The sequence below is a fragment of the Hyla sarda genome, chromosome 3 (genome assembly GCF_029499605.1).
Source record: "Hyla sarda isolate aHylSar1 chromosome 3, aHylSar1.hap1, whole genome shotgun sequence".
Classification (NCBI taxonomy): Eukaryota; Metazoa; Chordata; class Amphibia; order Anura; family Hylidae; genus Hyla; species Hyla sarda.
This window is the reverse complement of record NC_079191.1, coordinates 294626734-294645209: the sequence shown is the minus strand read 5'-3', so window position 1 is coordinate 294645209 and position 18476 is coordinate 294626734. Positions and strand designations below refer to the sequence as shown.

The 18476-nt window shown below is 43.2% G+C and overlaps 1 protein-coding gene across 1 annotated transcript in view; it reads left to right on the top strand.

The window, feature by feature from the left end:
• Nucleotides 1-18476, top strand: part of CEP170 (centrosomal protein 170) — a 539078-nt gene that overhangs the window by 255186 nt on the left and 265416 nt on the right. The window contains exon 9 of the mRNA XM_056566907.1: nt 14019-14626. Within this exon, the coding sequence (XP_056422882.1) occupies nt 14019-14626 (608 nt within the window). The remainder of the gene's footprint in view (nt 1-14018; nt 14627-18476) is intronic.

Below are 18476 nucleotides of genomic sequence, written 5' to 3'. Positions count from 1 at the left end.
CCTGCTGGTGTATATAAAAAAAAGTGTTTTTTCTGCGTAGAAATACGCATACCAGTGCGCTCATCATTGCAAAGGGCATACATACAACAAAGGAGTGTACTATTTAGTAACTGTTATTCTGTCTAGGGCCTATATACTTTGAAAGGACAGCCGTAAGTAATCGCCTGCTGCTTTTCTATACCCTCATAAACTCACTAAGTATGTCAGGCAGGGAAGTGCCAGGACGTGCACAGAGAAGGGGCAGAGGCCTACATACGTCAGGCAGAGTTGGCAGCAGACTTGGGGCAAGTGGCAGCAGGAGTCGCAGCAATAGGCCTGAGCTCCCGTTAACACCCAGCGGTCGTGTCGTCGACCCATCTCTCCTCTTCAATTGGTTTGCACACTCATCCCCATCATCACAAGCGACATCTGACAACCCCAGTCAAGAGTCGGTGGGTTCCTCAGACACAACCCTCAGTTGGCATGGCCCGGGAGCAGTCCCTGTAATCACATTGCCTTAGTCCTATTCTGTTCCCTCTCCCAAAGAAGTATCTCATGCTTTGGGTTCAGCTCCACTATTTAGCGAGGACGATGTAATAGAGGACAGTCAGCATCTAATGGGCAGCCAAGAATGGGAGGAGACATGCGTCCCTTGGCTAGGGGCGGGTAAGTATTGATGCGGAGAGTGACGTGCGAGGCGGTGTTTCAATTGTTCAGGGTCCTGAGGCGGACACTGTTGTGGAACACGAGGAGGACATCAGTGACGTGCACACATCTTTTGATGATGATGAAGCCGATCGCAATTGGGAGCCGGGTGCAGAAGCCGGGGCGTCATCATCATCAGGAGAAGAGATGTGCTCTTTGTCTATGAGGCAGCAAGGCGGTAGCACGGTTGGCAATCAGCCAACAGTGGTGGCATTAGTGGAAATTCAGGAGCCAAACGTGCCAGGGGGAGACCACCTGCTTCGCGGCAAGCTACCATTCAGGGAGGTAGTGGAACAGGGGTTCCTGGAGACGGCGCCAATAGCAGTGAAATAGTGCGTACTGCGGATGGGAAAATCAGCTACTCTGCGGTGTGGTTGTTCTTCATAAAGAATCAGGAGGACCTTAGCGTAGTCACATGCAAAATCTGTCGGCAGAAAGGGAAGCGTGGCCAGGGTCCCAATCTCAGCACCATGGCCCTGCGTCAACACATGATTCGCCACCATAAAGCGGCCTGGGATAACCGTGACTCCGAGGTAGTGGTCCAGCCTGCCGCATCACCCAGAGGCCATCCGCTCCCTCCGTAATCCAGCCAAGGCTCCACCACCTCAGCTGAAGGGAGCAATGTGTCAAACCCTCCTTCTTGCGCTCCTGCTTCTTCCGCTCGTAGTCAGACATTCTGCCAACAATCAATCGGCGAAACCATGTCCAAGAGACAACAGTATGCACCCATTCATCCAACGGTGCAGAAGTTGAATGTGCTCCTGTCCAAGTTGCTGGTGTTGCAGTCCCTCCCTTTCCAACTGGTGGACTCTGCAGCTTTCAGGGAATTGATGGCTTGTGCCGAGCCGAGGTGGAGAGTCCCAAGCCGTCATTTCTTTGCGAAGAAGGCAGTACCAGCCCTGCATAAGTTTGTACAAGAGAAGGTGAGCCAGTCCTTGAGCCTGTCAGTGTGTTCAAAAGTGCATGCCAGCGCCGACGTGTGGAGCTGTAACTACGGGCAGGGACAATACATGTCTTTTACGGCCCACTGGGTAAATGTTGTTCCTGCACAGCCACAGCAGCAACTTGGACCCCCCCCCCCGTGTCCTCGGCCTCCACTGCATATCCAAATCTCGGTGGCCCTTCATCGTACCACGTGTGTAGGGCACAGCGGTGTCAAGCCGTCCTTCACATGGTTTGCCTTGGCGAACGGAGTCACACAGGGGAGGAACTGCTGAAGTTCATTAGGGAAGAAATCCGAGTATGGCTTACTCCACGAAATCTGGAAATGGGAACCATGGTGACCGACAATGGGAAGAACATTGTGGTCGCGCTGCGACAAGGAAGTGTGAACCATTCGCCCTGCATGGCACACATGTTGAATCTGGTTGTCAAGAAGTTCATCAAGTCTTCACCCCATTTGCAAGACATCCTGACAATGGCAAAGAAACTGTGCATGCACTTCAGCCTCTCGTACACCTCCAAGCACACTTTGCTTGAGCTGCAGCGTCAAAACGGTATCCCACAACATAGTCTCATTTGTGACGTTGCCACACGTTGGAATTCCACCCTCCATATGTTGGACAGACTATACGAACAAAGAAAAGCCATCACGGATTTTTTGATGATACAAGCAGATAGGAGTACTCCCCTGTGTAACTTCAATGTGAACGAGTGGCAGCTCATACGTGACACCTGCCGTTTGCTGAGGCCCTTTGAGGAAGCCACATTTTTTGTTAGTCGATCGATTTACGCCATGAACGACGTAATTCCACTCCTACATTTACTCCAAAAAATGATTGAAAACATGGCTGGTCACGGCAATGGAGATGTTGCGCCTACATCAGAAGGCTACATGAGTCCTGTGGGGGATGAACTGGAGGAGGATGATGAGGGGCAGAGCGGAGCACAGTTTACGGTGGATGAGATGGCCGGTGTTTCTGGTCATTGGACAGGAGGGGAGGAGCAGGAGCAGCCAGAGGAGGTGGAGGGTTATTACGAGGGAGGCGAGACAGAGGACCCAGACACACCGTGGCAGTATGCAGTGGAGATGGAGGCAGGTAGTCCCAGCGAGTCACTGTCACAAATGGCACGATGCATGCTGAGTTGCTTGCGTAGTGACCCCCGAATTGTCAAAATTCGTCAGCGCGATGACTTCTGGATCTGCACCTTATTTGACCCTCGCTACCGGCCCAGAATGGGGGCCTTTTTTACACCCACTGAGAGGGAGGACAAACTGACCTACCTTAGGGAGCTTCTACATAGTCGGTTGGCCGATGCCTATCGGCCACATGGTCCATCCACTCGCAGGTCTGACTCGGGGGGCCCTTTGCGCTCACCTTCCACGGCTGCTGGGGAGGGGAGGGGTGGCAGGAGCAGTACCGGCTCAATCAGCAGCAGCCTGAGTCTACAGTCGCTGATGAGTAGCTTCCTTCAGCCACATAGTGAAGCTACTCATCAGCAGCAGGTGGACATGGAGCAGGACCTGAATCAGCAGGTGGTGGCTTACCTCGACATGACCCTGCCAACAACTGTTCAAGATCCGCTGGACTTCTGGGCAGCCAAATTCGATTTATGGCCGCAACTAGCAGAATTTGCCCTGGAAAAGCTGTCCTGCCCGGCCAGTAGTGTGCCATCAGAGCGGGTGGTTAGTGCGGCCGGGGCCATAGTCACCCCAAGGCGAACTCGTCTGTCCACTAAAAATGTGGAGAGACTGACGTTTGTCAAGATGAATCAGGGATGGATCAGCCAAGATTTCCAGCCACCAATGACAGATGGGTCTGCGTAGATTGACCATGCTCCTACAACAAAATGTTCTCTATTGTGGTTGGTTATGAAACCCTCTGGGGCAGACCTGGGCATTGTACGGCCCGCTTGCCACATATGGCCCTTTGATTGGCTCTGACCGGCCCACGCTGATTGGGGGACAACTATGCTGCCTAATCTGGGGGACATCTATGCTGCCTAATCTGGGGGACATCTATGCTGCCTAATCTGGGGGACATCTATGCTGCCTAATCTGGGTGACATCTATGCTGCCTAATCTGGGAGACAACTATGCTCCTTATCTGGGGGACAACTATGCTCCTAATCTGGGGAACAACTATGCTCCTTATCTGGGGGACAACTATGCTCCTAATCTGGTGGACATCTATGATGCCTAATCTGAGGGACAAGTATGCTCCTAATCTGGGGGACATCTATACTGCCTACTCTGGGGGACAACTATGCTCCTAATCTGGGGGACAAGTATGCTCCTAATCTGGGGGACATCTATGCTGCCTAATCTGGGTGACATCTATGCTGCCTAATCTGGGGGACAACTATGCTCCTAATCTGGGGGACAATTATGTTCCTAATCTGGGTGACATCTATGCTGCCTTCTCTGGGGGACAAGTATGCTCCTAATCTGGGGGACATCTATGTTGCCTAATCTGGGTGACATCTGTGCTGCCTAATCTGTGGGACATCTATGCTGCCTACTCTGGGGGACAAGTATGCTCCTAATCTGGGGGACATCTATGCTGCCTAATCTGGGTGACATCTATGCTGCCTAATCTGGGGGACAACTATGCTCCTAATCTGGTGGACATCTATGCTGCCTAATCTGGAGGACAAGTATGCTTCTAATCTGGGGGACAAGTATGCTCCTAATCTGGGGGACATCTATGCTGCCTAACCTGGGGGACAACTATGCTCCTAATATGGGGAAAACTGATGCTTCTGGCCTTGGGCCTATAATTATTTGAAGTTTAGCAGTAGCTAAATACATGCTTAATGCAAATGTCAACATTGATCTTTAAATGTAAGGGGTTATGAAACCCTCTTGGGTACTGCGAATGACTGCTCCAGACTCACTCTGTGTCTTTCACAAACTACTTGCCTCCCTGGTGCCTCAGGCCTTGGGCCTATAATTTTTTGAAGTTTAGCAGTAGCTAAATACATGCTTAATGCAAATGTAAACATTGATCTTTAAATGTAAGGGGTTATGAAAACCTCTTGGGTACTGCAAATGCATGCTCCAGACTCATTCTGTGTCTTTCAGGAACTACTTCCCTCCCCGGTGCCTCTGGCCTTGGGCCTTACATTTTTGGATGTTTAGCAGTAGCTAAATACATGCATAATGCAAATTTCAACAATGATCGTTAAATTCTCTGAGTTCTGCCAGGGCCTTCTCCTACCCCGCCTAGGCCGATCCGAGGACCTCACTAACCAACTCACTAACTAATCCAATTGCTTATAGCGACGGGCGGTGTGTACAAAGGGCAGGGACTTAATCAACGCCAGCTTATGACCCTCACTTACTGGTAATTCCTCGTTTTAAGGTTAAATAATTGCAATCACTGATCCCTATCACGAACTGGTTTCAGCGTGCAACACGCACCTGTCCTTGAAAGATAGAGACACGTTAATCTGTTCAGTGGAGCGCTAGTGTGGCCCAGGACATCTGAGGCCATAACACACCTGTTATTGCTCAATCTCGCAATTGATCGGGCAACGTAAGGGGTTAATAAAGCCTCTTGGGTACTGCTGAGGCCTACTCCTGACTGCTCCTGGTGCAATGTATGGGGTAATTAAACACTCTTGGGTAGTGTTATTGTTAAATTTACTGGTAATTTTATCGGTAATAAAATAGAATTTTGCAGAATGCTAACCGTTACACAACGGAACGCTTGTTGCGTGTGATTTTTTTATGAAAAAAAAATAGATGGAGAGGGATTAACTCTGCTTAATCATTTTTGGCAATTAGAATCCTTTTGTCATCTGATTTTTTGGAGACAGATGCGCTTACACACATGTAATAATTTTTTTAACCAAATTTCAAACATTGTGTGGTTTATTATTTTTGAGAAGAATGTCTTTTGGTGGTCCACCATCCTGCATTATAGAGTCTTCTGAACTGCTGTATATGCGCTTGTTTTTTTTAAAAAAAAGGTATTTTGTCAGACAATTTCAATAAAATTTTGCGGTCTTTTGGGGTGGACTGTGAAGCCCGGGTGACGGGTGTGTAGTGTGTACTCGTGCATCAGTCAACTCCAGTCTGTGTCCGTTAGGCAATATATGGGTTACTGATGCAGCAGAGGTGGGGCCTTGGTCTTGGAATTTCAGTTATTTAACCCCTTAAGGACCGGGGGTTTTTCCGTTTTTGCATTTTCGTTTTTTGCTCCTTGCCTTTAAAAAATCATAACTCTTTCAATTTTGCACCTAAAAATCCATATGATGGCTTATTTTTTGCGCCACCAATTCTACTTTGTAATGACGTCAGTCATTTTGCCCAAAAATCTACGGTGAAACGGAAAAAAAAATCATTGTGCGACAAAATTGAAAAAAAAACGCAGTTTTGTAACTTTTGGGGGCTTCTGTTTCTACGTAGTACGTCCTGCATTATAGAGTCTTCTGAACTGCTGTATATGCGCTTGTTTTTACAAAAAGGTATTTTGTCAGACAATTTAAAAAAAAATTTGTTTTTTTGGGGTGGATTGTGAAGCCCGGGTGTGTACTCGTGCATCAGCCAACTCCAGGTTGTGTCTTTCAGGCAATCTATGAGTTACTGATGCAGCTGAGGTGGGGCCTGGGTCTAGGAATTTCAAATTTTTTTTTTTTAAATTCAACAATTGTGTGGTTCATTATTGTCTTTGGGTGGTCCACCGTCCTGCCTTATAGAGTCTTCGGAAATGTTGGATATGCGCTTGTGCTTACACAAAGTTGTAAATTTAAAAAAAAATTTATACAATTTTGTTGATTTTGGAGCGGATTGTGAAACCCTGTGTGTACTGGTGCATCAGCCAACTCCAGGCTGTGTCCTTCAGGCAATAAATGGGTTCCAGATGCTGCAGAAGTGGGGCATGGGTCTGGGAATTTAAAATTTTTGTATTGCGGGTGCTACAAAAAAAGATGGACACACCCTAATCCGTTCAGTGGAGCGCGCCTGCAGCCCCGGACATCTGAGGGCATAACACACCTGTTATTGCTCAATCTCAGGAGAAGGGGGGTTCATCAGCGGGAGAAGAGAGTTGCAGGTTGCCCTTGAGTCAGCAAGGCGGTAGCACGGTTGGCAGTCAGCGTGGTGTGGCAGTAGTGGAAATTCTGGAGCCAAACGTGCCCGGGGGAGACCACCTGCTTCGCGGCAGCTTACCTTTCCGGGAGTTAGCGGGTTACCAGCATAGGTCGATGAAAGATAGAGACACGCTAATCTGTTCAGTGGAGCGCGCCTGTTGCCCCGGAAATCAGAGGGCATAACACACCTGGTATTGCTCGATCTTGCAATTGATCGTGCAAAGGTAGGGGGTTATTAAAGCCTCTTGGGTTCTGCTGAGGCCTACTCTTGACTGCTCCTGGTTCAATGTATGGGGTAATTAAACACTCTTGGGTGGTGTATTTTTTTTTATTTACTGATAATTTTATCAGTAATAAAATTGAATTTTCGAGAATGCTAATCGTTACACAACGGAACGCTTGTTGCGTGTGATTTTTAATGAAAAAAAAAATAAAAAATACAGACAGGGATTAACTCTGCTTCATCATTTTGGGCGAAAAAAGTCCTTTGGTGACCTGACCTTTTGGAGACAGATGCGCTTACACACATATTGAATTAGTTTTTGTAAAAAAAATTCAAACATTGTGTGGTTTATTATTTTTGAGAAGAATGTCTTTGGGTGGTCCACCGTCCTGCATTATAGAGTCTTGTGAACTGTTGGATATGCGCTTGTTCTTACACAAAGGTATTTCTTTAAAACATTTCAAAAATTTTGTTGTTTTTTGGAGGGGATTGTGAAGCCCAGCTGTGTACTGGTGCATCGGCCAACTCCAGGCTGTGTCCTTCAGGCAATATATGGGTTCATGATGCCGCAGAGGTGGGGCCTGGGTCTGGAAATTTCTAATTTTTGGATAGCTGGTGCTACCTATGAGAAATCTTTGTCAAAAATGTCATATATTGTGTTGTTGTTTTTTTTTTTTTTTTTGGGGGGGGGGGGGGATTGTGAAGCCCTGGTGTGTACTCTTGCATCAGCCAACTCCAGGCTGTGTCATGCAGGCAATATATGGGTTACTGATGCCGCAGGGGTGGGGCCTGGTTCTAGAAATTTCAAATTTTTGGATAGCGGGTGCTACCAATGAGAAGTCTTTGACAAAAATGTCTCATTGTGTTGATTTTGGAGGGGGGATTGTGAAGCCCTGGTGTGTACTGGTGCATCAGCCAACTCCAGGCTGTGTCCTTCAGGCAATATATGGGTTCCTGATGCCGCAGAGGTGGGGCCTGGGTCTGTTAATTTCAAATTTTTGGATAGCGGGTGCTACCAATGAGAAATCTTTGGCAAAAATTTCATATATTGTGTTGTTTTTTTGGGAGGGATTGTGAAGCCCTGGTGTGTAGTGTACTAGTGCATCAGCCAACTCCACGCTGTGCCATTCAGCCACTAAATGGTCTCCTCTTGCTGCCAACATGTCCACGCTATGCAATTCAGTCACTATATGGTCTCCTGACACTGATGCCACCACCAGGCTCTGTCATAGTGCTGCTGTCCGGCAGTGATTCTAAGAGCGATGCCGGTAATCTGCATGCTATTCTGAATAACAGTATTATTTCACTACCCCAGCACACTCCATATACGTTTTAGGACACAGCAAAGTGTTCTATACCCCTATAGAGGCTGTATGTAGGCTAGAAATAGCCTTTTTTAATATCGATTCGCCGTGAATAAATTCGGATCGAAACAAACTTTTCGGGAAAATTCGGCGAATCGGCCGAATTGAATTTTTGAAAAGTTCGCTCATCTCTAATTATTATCATGGACTAAAAATCATTTTTCTGCTGGTGTTGGCCCATATGGCTTATTGGGCAATAAGATAAGTGATTATATTAACATATAGACAGCATTCTGCTGCTATTTTCTGTTGGGCATGACTCCTATGTGAGACAGTGTTCTGATTTTTACTATAACCTTTTTCACTTGGATAAGGAACACCTTTCTTTGTTTTAGTTGGATTTTAATGTATATCAATAAATAGTAAGTTTTATGGCACTTCCCCCTAAATTAATGTATAGGTTTTGGTGACATTCTACAGTGATTTAGGGGGACAGGTTCTCCTTTTCTCTGTGTATACTTTGTATAGGAGATATCATAGCATCTACACTCCACCTACATTGAAGCTGAAAACTGCTTTTCCTTATGTACACACACGACAGCTTAGACTATGTTCACATCACATCTCTGAGGTATATACAGTGTATATGCCAGGAAGCATCCCAATGTGCACTTTAAATGTTTCCATACATTTCATTAACCAGCGGAGGTCAAAAGATTTCGTCTTATTCAGCACTACTGCTCCATGGGAGGTTTCTGTCCTCCCTGAGCTCGCCTTAGGGTCTTATTCTGCCTAGGACAGTCATGGCAGTAAATGTTGGCACCCCTGAAATTGAAGTGAGAAACATGAAGTTTTCTCACAGAATTGCAGTAACACATGTTTTGCTATACACATGTTTATTCCCTTTGTGTGTATCGGAACTAAGCCAAAAGAGGGAGGAAAAAAAGCAAATTGGACATAATGTCACACCAAACTCCAAAAATGGTCTAGGCAAAATAATTGGCACCCTTTCAAATTTGTGGAAAAATAAGATTGTTTCAAGCGTGTGATGCTCCTTTAAACTTACCTGGGACAAGTAACAGGTGTGGGCAATATAAAAATCACACCTGAAAGCAGATAAAAAGGAGAGAAATGTGCTTAGTCTTTGCATTGTGTATCTGTGTGTGCCACACTAAGCATGGACAACAGAAAGAAGAGAACTGTCTGTGGACTTGAGAACCAAAATTGTGTAAAAATATCAACAATCCCAAGTTGACATTTAAATGAAATGAAATGCTATGGCAGGAGACCCAGGAGGACCCCACTGCTGACACAGAGACATTAAAAGCAAGACTACATTTTGCCAAAATGAACTTGAGTAAGCCAAAATCCTTCTGGGAAAACATCTTGTGGACAGATGAGACCAAGATAGAGCTTTTTGGTAAAGCACATCATTCTACTGTTTACTGAAAACAGAATGAGGCCTACAAAGAAAAGAACACAGTACCTACAGTGAAATATGGTGGTGGTTCAATTATGTTTTGGGGTTGTTTTGCTGCCTCTGGCACTGGGTGCCTTGAATGTGTGCAAGGCTTCATGAAATCTGAGGATTACCAACAGATTTTGGGTCACACTGTGCAGCCCAGTGTCAGAAAGCTGGGTTTGCATCCGAGATCTTGGGTCTTCCAGCAGGACAATGACCTCAAACATACATCAAAAAGCACCCAGAAATGGATGGCAACAAAGCACTGGAGAGTTCTGAAGTGGCCAGCAATGAGTCCAGAAATCTTAAAATTGCTTTTGGGAAAAGGTGCCCTTCCAATAAGAGTGACCTGGAGCAGTTTGCAAAGAAAGAGTGGTCCAACATTCCGGCTGAGAGATGTAAGAAGCTTATTGATGGTTATAGGAAGCGACTGATTTCAGTTATTTTTTCCAAAGGGTGTGCAACCAAATATTAATTTAAAGCGTACCTGTCATAGTGCAAAAAAAAAAATATAGAAAAAAGTGCTATATTACTAAGGACCCAATCCTGATCATGTGCATATAATTTTTATGTGTCTTGGACCTATATATCCAGAGATATAAGCATTTATCTGCTGGTGAGTTACTTTTTCATTGTGCAGGCTGGAGGGTGCGCGTCAGTCTGTCTCCCTCACAGGAGCAAGCCTGGGCAGTCAGCCAATCAGTACTCTCTACTCTGTAACCCTTTCCTCTCTGGTTTTATGCTGCGTCATGTGTCAGAGGAAGATACTTGGAGCTTGCCTGCAGTAATCAGAAGACATTATGGTGAATTCATAACAGGATAAAATGTATAAATATAAGAATAGATCTTTATAGAATTAGTGCAAGGATTTTTTAGATAAAAGTACAGCATTTTTATGAATACATGTTCTATCTGTTTTATCTTCTCCTAGTAAAGCTGGATGCTAATCAGCATAGCTGTCACTATGTGTGTCATTCATCTTTCACAGACTCCTGAATGTCTGATCAACTTCTTTGTCATTCAGGAGTCCGAGAAAGCTTTGACTATTTTAGCATGCTGGAAGTTGTAGTTTAGTAACAACTGAAGCTGCAATGTTTGTAAATAACTGTGTTAGAGCATTGTTGCCTCCAGCTGTTTTAAAACTACAGCTCCCAGCATGTCCACACATCCTTTATCTGTAGTTTTGCATACACAATAGAAATCTCCTATACTGGATACTGGTATGCTTTACGGCCGGTATCCAGTTTGCTGTAAAATCTAGACTAGTCTGTCTGGCTAAAAGACAGGTGACCACTAGTGGTGGCTATTTTTAGCTTGAATTTCAGGTGAAAATGTAAATTTTTTTTAACAGGTGTATATTGTGAAATGTCATTTTATAATGAGTCCTGCAATATATGAAAAGTTTTTAACAATGACAGTGCCTCTTTAAAGGTGCGTATAATTTTGTCCAGCCCAGGTTTGGAGTTCGGTGTAACATTATGTCAAACTTGCTTTTTTTCCTCCCTTTTTTGGTTTAGTTCCAATACACACAAAGGGCATACATATGTGTATAGCAAAACATGTGTTCCTGCAATCCTTTTCTGTGAAAAATACTTGTTCTTGAAACATTTCAGGGGTGCCAACATTTACAGCCATGACTGTATACATCCATATATTACAAAAAAGTATTAAAGGGGTACTTTGGTAGAATCTTTTTTTTTTTTTTTTTTTTAAATCAACTGGTGCCAGAAAGTTAAACAGATTTGTACATTTTTGAATTTCTTTTCTGTCTGTCCACAGTGCTCTCTGCTCACACCTCTGTTCATGTCAGGAACTGATCATAAAAGGAGAGATTTGCTGTGGGGAATTGTTCCTGCTTTGGAGAGTTCCTGACATGGACAGAGGTGTCAGCAGAGAGCACTGTGGACAGTGATTAGTCCTGGAAGAATTGATATTTTTAAATAGAAGTAATTTACATATCCTTTCCCTTTCTATAACGCGGGGCCACGTCATAGCAGGTCGGGCCCGGCCGTTGTGGCTAATAGCGCACGGTACTGCAATCACAGCCGCGTGCTATTAGCCACGGGTCCCGGCCGTTAGACGCGGCGTTCAAAGTTGAACGCTGCGTCTAAAGTGAAAGTGAAACCATGCCGGTTAGCTCAGGGAGCTGTTTGGGATCGCTCCTACCTTGCCTCCTGGTGTCCGATCGCCAAATGACTGCTCAGTGCCTGAGATCCAGGCATGAGCAGTCAAGCGGCAGAATCATCGATCACTGGTTTCCTATGAGAAACCAGTGATCAATGTAAAAGATCATAGTGTGCAGTGTTATAGGTCCCTATGGGAGCTATAACACTGCAAAAAAAAAGTGGAAAAAAAAAAGTGAATAAAGATCATTTAACACCTCCCCTATTAAAAGTTTTAATCACCCCCCTTTTCCCATTTAAAAAAAAAAACTGTGTAAAAAAAAATAAACATGTGGTATCGCCGCATGCGGAAATGTCCGATTTATAAAAATATATAGTTAATTAAACCGCACGGTCAATGGCATACGCTCAAAAAAATTCAAAATTCCAAAATAGTGTATGTTTGGTCATTTTTTATATAATGAAAAAATGAATAAAAAGTGATCAACAAGTCCGATCCACACAAAAAGAGTACCGCTAAAAACTTCAGATCATGCCGCAAAAAATGAGCCCTCATACCGACCCATACGCGATAAAATAAAAAAGGTATAGGGGTCAGAAAATTACAATTTTAAACGTATACATTTTCCTGCATGTAGTTATGATTTTTTTCAGAAGTACGACAAAATCAAACCTATATAAGTAGGGTATCATTTTAATCGTATGGACCTACAGAATAAAGAGAATGTGTAATTTTTACCGAAAAATGTACTGTGTAGAAACGGAAGCCCCCAAAAGTTACAAAATGGCGTTTTTTTCCAAATTTGTCTCACAATTATTATTTTTTCCCTTTCGCCGTAGGTTTTTGTGTAAAATGACTGATGTCATTACAAAGTAGAATTGTTGGCGCAAAAAATAAGCCATCATATGGATTTTTAGGTGCAAAATTGAAAGGGTTATGATTTTTGAAAGGTAAGGAGGAAAAAGCGAAAGTGCAAAAACGGAAAGAACCCTGGTCCTTAAGGGGTTAAAAAAAATGGTTTCCATCGGAGTATCCCTTTAAAGAGAATACCAGACCGATGGAATGCTTGAAAAATGTATCCAATAAATTATACCATATTAAATAATACCATATTAGCCTACTGGAAAGGGATGCCAATGTATGGCATCTGTCTCAGACATCTGTTTAACAGTTGCCATTATAGCCTATGAGGGGAGGAGGGCCGTCATTTTACCTATACATATTTGTCTATGTAACTATGTCTTTACTATGCTATAATACAGTGAAAGAGAAAGTGCACTGGACTGAACAGGTTGGTGTTGTCACACAGTGCAGTATTATATGGCATACAGAGGTAGAATGATGCTATGCGAATAGAAAGGAAACAACAACAAAGGATAGGAGATAAGATGCCTGATCGCGGTGGTCCTGCCGCTGGGGACCCACGTGATCTTGCACGCAGCACCCCGTTATAATCAGTCCAGTGAGCATGTTTGCTCCGGGTCTGATTACTGGTGATCACGGGGGCCGGAGCATTGGATAGGGATTAAGATGTCTTAGCGCCGGAGTACCCCTTTAAACACTGAGCTGCTGCTGAGAAGCTAAAGGGAGGGGAGGAATACACAGCCACACTGTGGACATACAGCAGTAGATATATTGCTATTAACATAAGGGACAGCTGCTTGAAACTTTATGGGTTGTCAGAGATAAGAAGGAAGCCTTGATTTTCATCAAATGAACAGTGTGGATCAACTTGAGCAGGCAGACTGTCTTAGCATGCACATACACAGCCCAGGCTGCACATGGTAACCACCCCCACTTGTAATTTGTCCTGATGCAGCTGTTACTAAAGACAGATTAGCCCAGACAACAGGCTGTGGCCTGCTGATTGAAGGGAAGGAAGACACCAAATGGTCAAGATTGCATGGCTTTCTTCTGTGTTAGTGAGTAATTTTTGGTAATTGAAAATATGTTAGGAATCACATCGGAGGCAATATATTAGATATCAAATGGAGGAAAGGTGTTTGAAATGACAATGACCATTTAAATGAAAGCTTTCCCATCACAAGTGCACTTGAAACAGAAAAACAAATTACATGCTTTTAGGGTAAACAAATCAGATTCAACAATACTTGACATGAGCTTGTTGATGATGACATGCTCTTGATGTTTATTTAATGGTTTCTTTACTGCTCTACGTTTTTAGGTAACAAACATGAAGATGGTACTCAAAGTGACTATGAAAACAGTACAGCTCTTAAGCGGTTGAACAGAGCTACCCATCTTCAAGACCATGCAAAACAAAAAAGCCTAGAACAGAGAATGTTGGATCTTAAAATTCATGCAGGGGGAAGGCAGCAAGACACGGCAAGTCAAACAGCATTTCTTATAGAGTTTTTTGATGATGAACACCCAAGAAAGAGACGTTCTCATTCATTTTCTTTAAATGTTAGTGCCTCAGGTCCAGAAGCACCATATCCTATTCCACAATCTAGAATAGAGAAAGTAAAAGCTGGATCTGTAGATTCTAAAGGGCTGTCCTTAGGTCTGCAGTCAGGTTCGTCATCTCACAGAGTAATTCATAGTACCCAGCATGCAAAACTGTTGCTAAAACAGAGATCTGAGGAGCCTTGTACATCTTTATTTTCACAAAATATTTTACTGAGAAGTTCTGGGAGTCTTGGACACCGACCACCAAATAAGCATTCTACAGTGAATGGTATACAGACACCTTCTGTGAGTAAGGATCAGAGAAATAGTCAGCTCAATGAAAAAGCAAATATGAAAGAAGAAATGGTCACTTCAGATGCAAAGGTAATTCAGAATACAGATTTAATTTACTTGCAGATATTGATCTTTAGCAACAAGGTAATATTGCAGCCATCATTCACTTACATGTCTTATTTTATTAGTCAGTGTTCTCATCTCTCCCCTTGTCCCTCATCACAGGTAGAAAGAGAGATTTATTAAAATCATCTAATTTCCTTATGCTTTGGTCTAATAAAGGTAATAGGCCAATACTATTGAGTTTCCTTTAGGCCCCATTCACACTACAGACTTTCTGTGCAAAATTTCCTCTGTGGATCCACTATGTTTTTGTTCCATGGTCAATATCAAAAGGGACAATGGGCCCAATAGAGGCAGTGGTACTACACCTATTTCTTCTAGAGCACTGTGTAAGCAGCGGTAAAGATAGGTAATGGGAGCAGTGATTGTTACATAAGGTTGAAAAAAGAACAGAGTCCATCAAGTTCAACCTATATCCCTAATGAGTCCCTACTGAGTTGATCCAAAGGAAGGCAAAAAAAAACCCTAGGAGGTAAAAATTCCTTCCCAACTCCAAATATGGCAATCAAAATAAATCCTTGGATCAACCTTCTGTCCCTATAGATCTAGTATCCATAACCTGTCATTTTATTACTCTCCAAAAATGATAATCCACTTTCATCTTTTTTTGACCTTTTAAATTATAAAATGAATAAACTTTATTCACTGAAACTGAAATGTCTCATTAAAGAGTACCTTTTTGCCATCCCCCAAAATATATTTTTCGATCATTAACCCCTTAACGACCACGGACATATATTTACGTCCTTGGCCGGCTCACGCGATATAACACGTGGTGACCGTGTGTCATATCTGGTGGGTCCCAGCATGTAACTGAAGCTGGGACCTGGGGCTAATAGAGCGCAGCAGCAATCGCGGTGCTGCACGCTATTAACCCTTTAGACGCGGCGTTCAAAGTTGATCGCCGCTTCTAAAACGAAAGTAAAACCTTCACGGCTGCTCAATGGGGCTGATCGGGACCACCGCAGTGAAAATGTGGTGTCCCGATCAGCTAGGACGCGAGCAGAGGGTCACTCACCTTCCTCCGGCGCGTCCGATCGGCGATTGATTGCTCCAAGTCTGAGATTCAGGATTGAGCAGTCGATCGCCGATAACACTGATCGATGCAAAGCTATGGCTTTGCAGTGAACAGTGCTGGCAATCAGTGTATGCAGTGTTATAGCCCTCTATGGGGGCTATACCATTGCAAAAAAAAAGTGTAAAAAATAAAGTTAATAAATGTGATTTAACCCTTTCCCTAATAAAAGTCCAAATCACCCCCCTTTTCACATTTAAAAAAACCAAACAATGTAAATAAAAAAATATATATATATAAACATATGTGGTATCGCCGCGTGCATAAATGTCCGAACTATAAAAAATGATCATTAATTAAACCGCAGGGTCAATGGCATATGCGCAAAAAAATTCCAAAGTACAAAATAGCGTATTTTTGGTCACTTTTTATATCATGAAAAAATGAATAAAAAGCGATCGAAAAGTCCGATCAATACAAAAATGGTAACTTTAGATCATGACGCAAAAAATGAGCCCTCATACCGCCCCATACGCAGAAAAATAAAAAAAAGTTATACGTTTCAGAAGATGACAATTTTTAATGTATACATTTTCCTGCATGTAGTTATGATTTTTTCCAGAAGTACGACAAAATCAAACCTCTATAAATAGGGTATCATTTTAATCGTATGGACCTACTGAATAAAGATTAGGTGTCATTTTTACCGAAAAATGGACTGCGTAGAAGCCCCCCAAAAAATACAAAATGGCGTTTTCTCTTCAATTTTGTCACACAATGATTTTTCTTTTCTGATTCGCCATAGATTTTTGGGTAAAATGACTGATGTTACTGCAAAGTAGAATTGGTGACGCAAAAAATAAGCCATCATATGGAATTTTAGGTCCGCAAATGAAAGGGTTATGATTTTTAAAAGGTGAGGAGGAAAAAATGAAAAAGCAAAACCGGAAAAACCCATGGTCCTTAAGGCGTTTAATGTCACTGTGTGCCCTAATTGCCCTGCAATGTGGGTTTATAGTTTGTTTGATATTTTAGGAAATATTTAGATGGGAATGAGCTTAAAGAGTTTATCCGGTAGGAGTTCGTTTTTCCCCTGACTATGCCCATTGTGTAAGATTTAAAAAAAACGCTACTCACCTCCAGCGCTCCCACAGTGCTTCTGGTGTCCTGCTCTGGTCCCTCTGTGCAATCATCTTTCTTAGTTGCAGCGTTACTGCAGCTCAGTGAATCGCATTCTGCGGTGATGTCCCGCGTTGACCAGTGATTTGCTGAGTTGCAGTATGACACATTGGGCCCATAGTCATGCTGTAGCTCGCATTGCATTGCATTGAGGGACCGGAGCAGGACACTGGAAGCATCCCAGAAGCGCTTGGGGTAAGTAGTTTTTTTCCCCCCACAGAGTGGGCACAGTTAAGAAACTCAAATAACAAACAACTTCAAATAACTCCTTTAATTTTAATAATGGGTATGTATACTGGTGATGGCATGGTTATACAGTCAGGGTTTTACATTGAGGGTCGTGTACATGCCTAAGGCTGCATTCACATGTTGATGTTGTCTTGCGGTTTTATTACAGTGCTGTTGCAGTACTGCCGCACTTTTAATATGATTGTCCAGTACTGCAACGTTATTGCAATACAGATTAATGGTCTATTCACATGTACAATATTCTGCGCAGATTTGATGCGCAGGATTTTCTGCTGCAGATTTCAGTGTAAACTGAATGAGTACAGCTTGAAATGCTGCGCATCAAATCTGTGCAGAATACTGTATGTGTGAATAGACCCTGAGTAAACACCGCCTCATACAAACACCCTAAGGCTATGTTCACACAGAAGAATTTCTGCACTGAAAATTTCAGTGTGGACATTTCCCCAACAGCGGAGTGCTGGCAGAACATGCCAGCGCTAGGCTTGCTCGAGAATTCTTTCTTCGGACCCCAAAATCGGGATTTCTGTAGCAGAACAGCTAGCTTGGAGAAATGTTCTTAATAGGATTTAACCTCTAGAGGTCCTACATGTATGTATGTACAGTTAGTCTATAAAGCTTCTCTCGCTTCATATACATTAAGTAACAACTGCTATTAACAGCTGGAGTACATTAACGACATCACAGAACACGCAAATGTCATTACCCTTTAAACCATCTAATAGGTTTCTGACAGGAGTGGCCTTTTCTTTTACCTTATGTTCGTCAACCCCGCAATATGACTGTGGGGTTCCGATTGTTTTCCCCAGCAGTCTGGGTCCTCTTTTTGCAGCCTGTGCAAGTCCTGCGGCGATCTGCTGTTAGAACTTGACTCCGCAGACAAGCAGATCACCGATCAAAATGAGCGGTGCTATGTAAAAGCATAGCATTTCTCAATAAATGCAATATAAGGATTGCATAAAATAGTTCCCTGTGGGGACCTTAAAAGTGTAAATAAAATAATGAATAAATTTGATGAAAAATTTGAAAATTTAGCATTTTTCTAACCTTGAAGCTCTCTGCTTGTAAAGAAAATGTATATTCCAAATAATTATTTTTTTATTCACATTTCCAATATGTCTACTTTATGTTTGCATCATAAAGTTGACATGTTTTTACTTTCGGAAGACACCAGAGGGCTTCAAAGTTCAGCAGCAATTTTCCAATTTTTCACAAAATTTTGAAACTCTCTTTTTTTCAGGGACCAGTTCAGGTTTGAAGTGGATTTGAAGGGTCTTCATATTAGAAATACCCCACAAATTACCCCATTATAAAAACTGCACCCCCCCCCCCCCCCCAAAGTATTCAAAATGACATTCAGTCAGCGTTTTAACC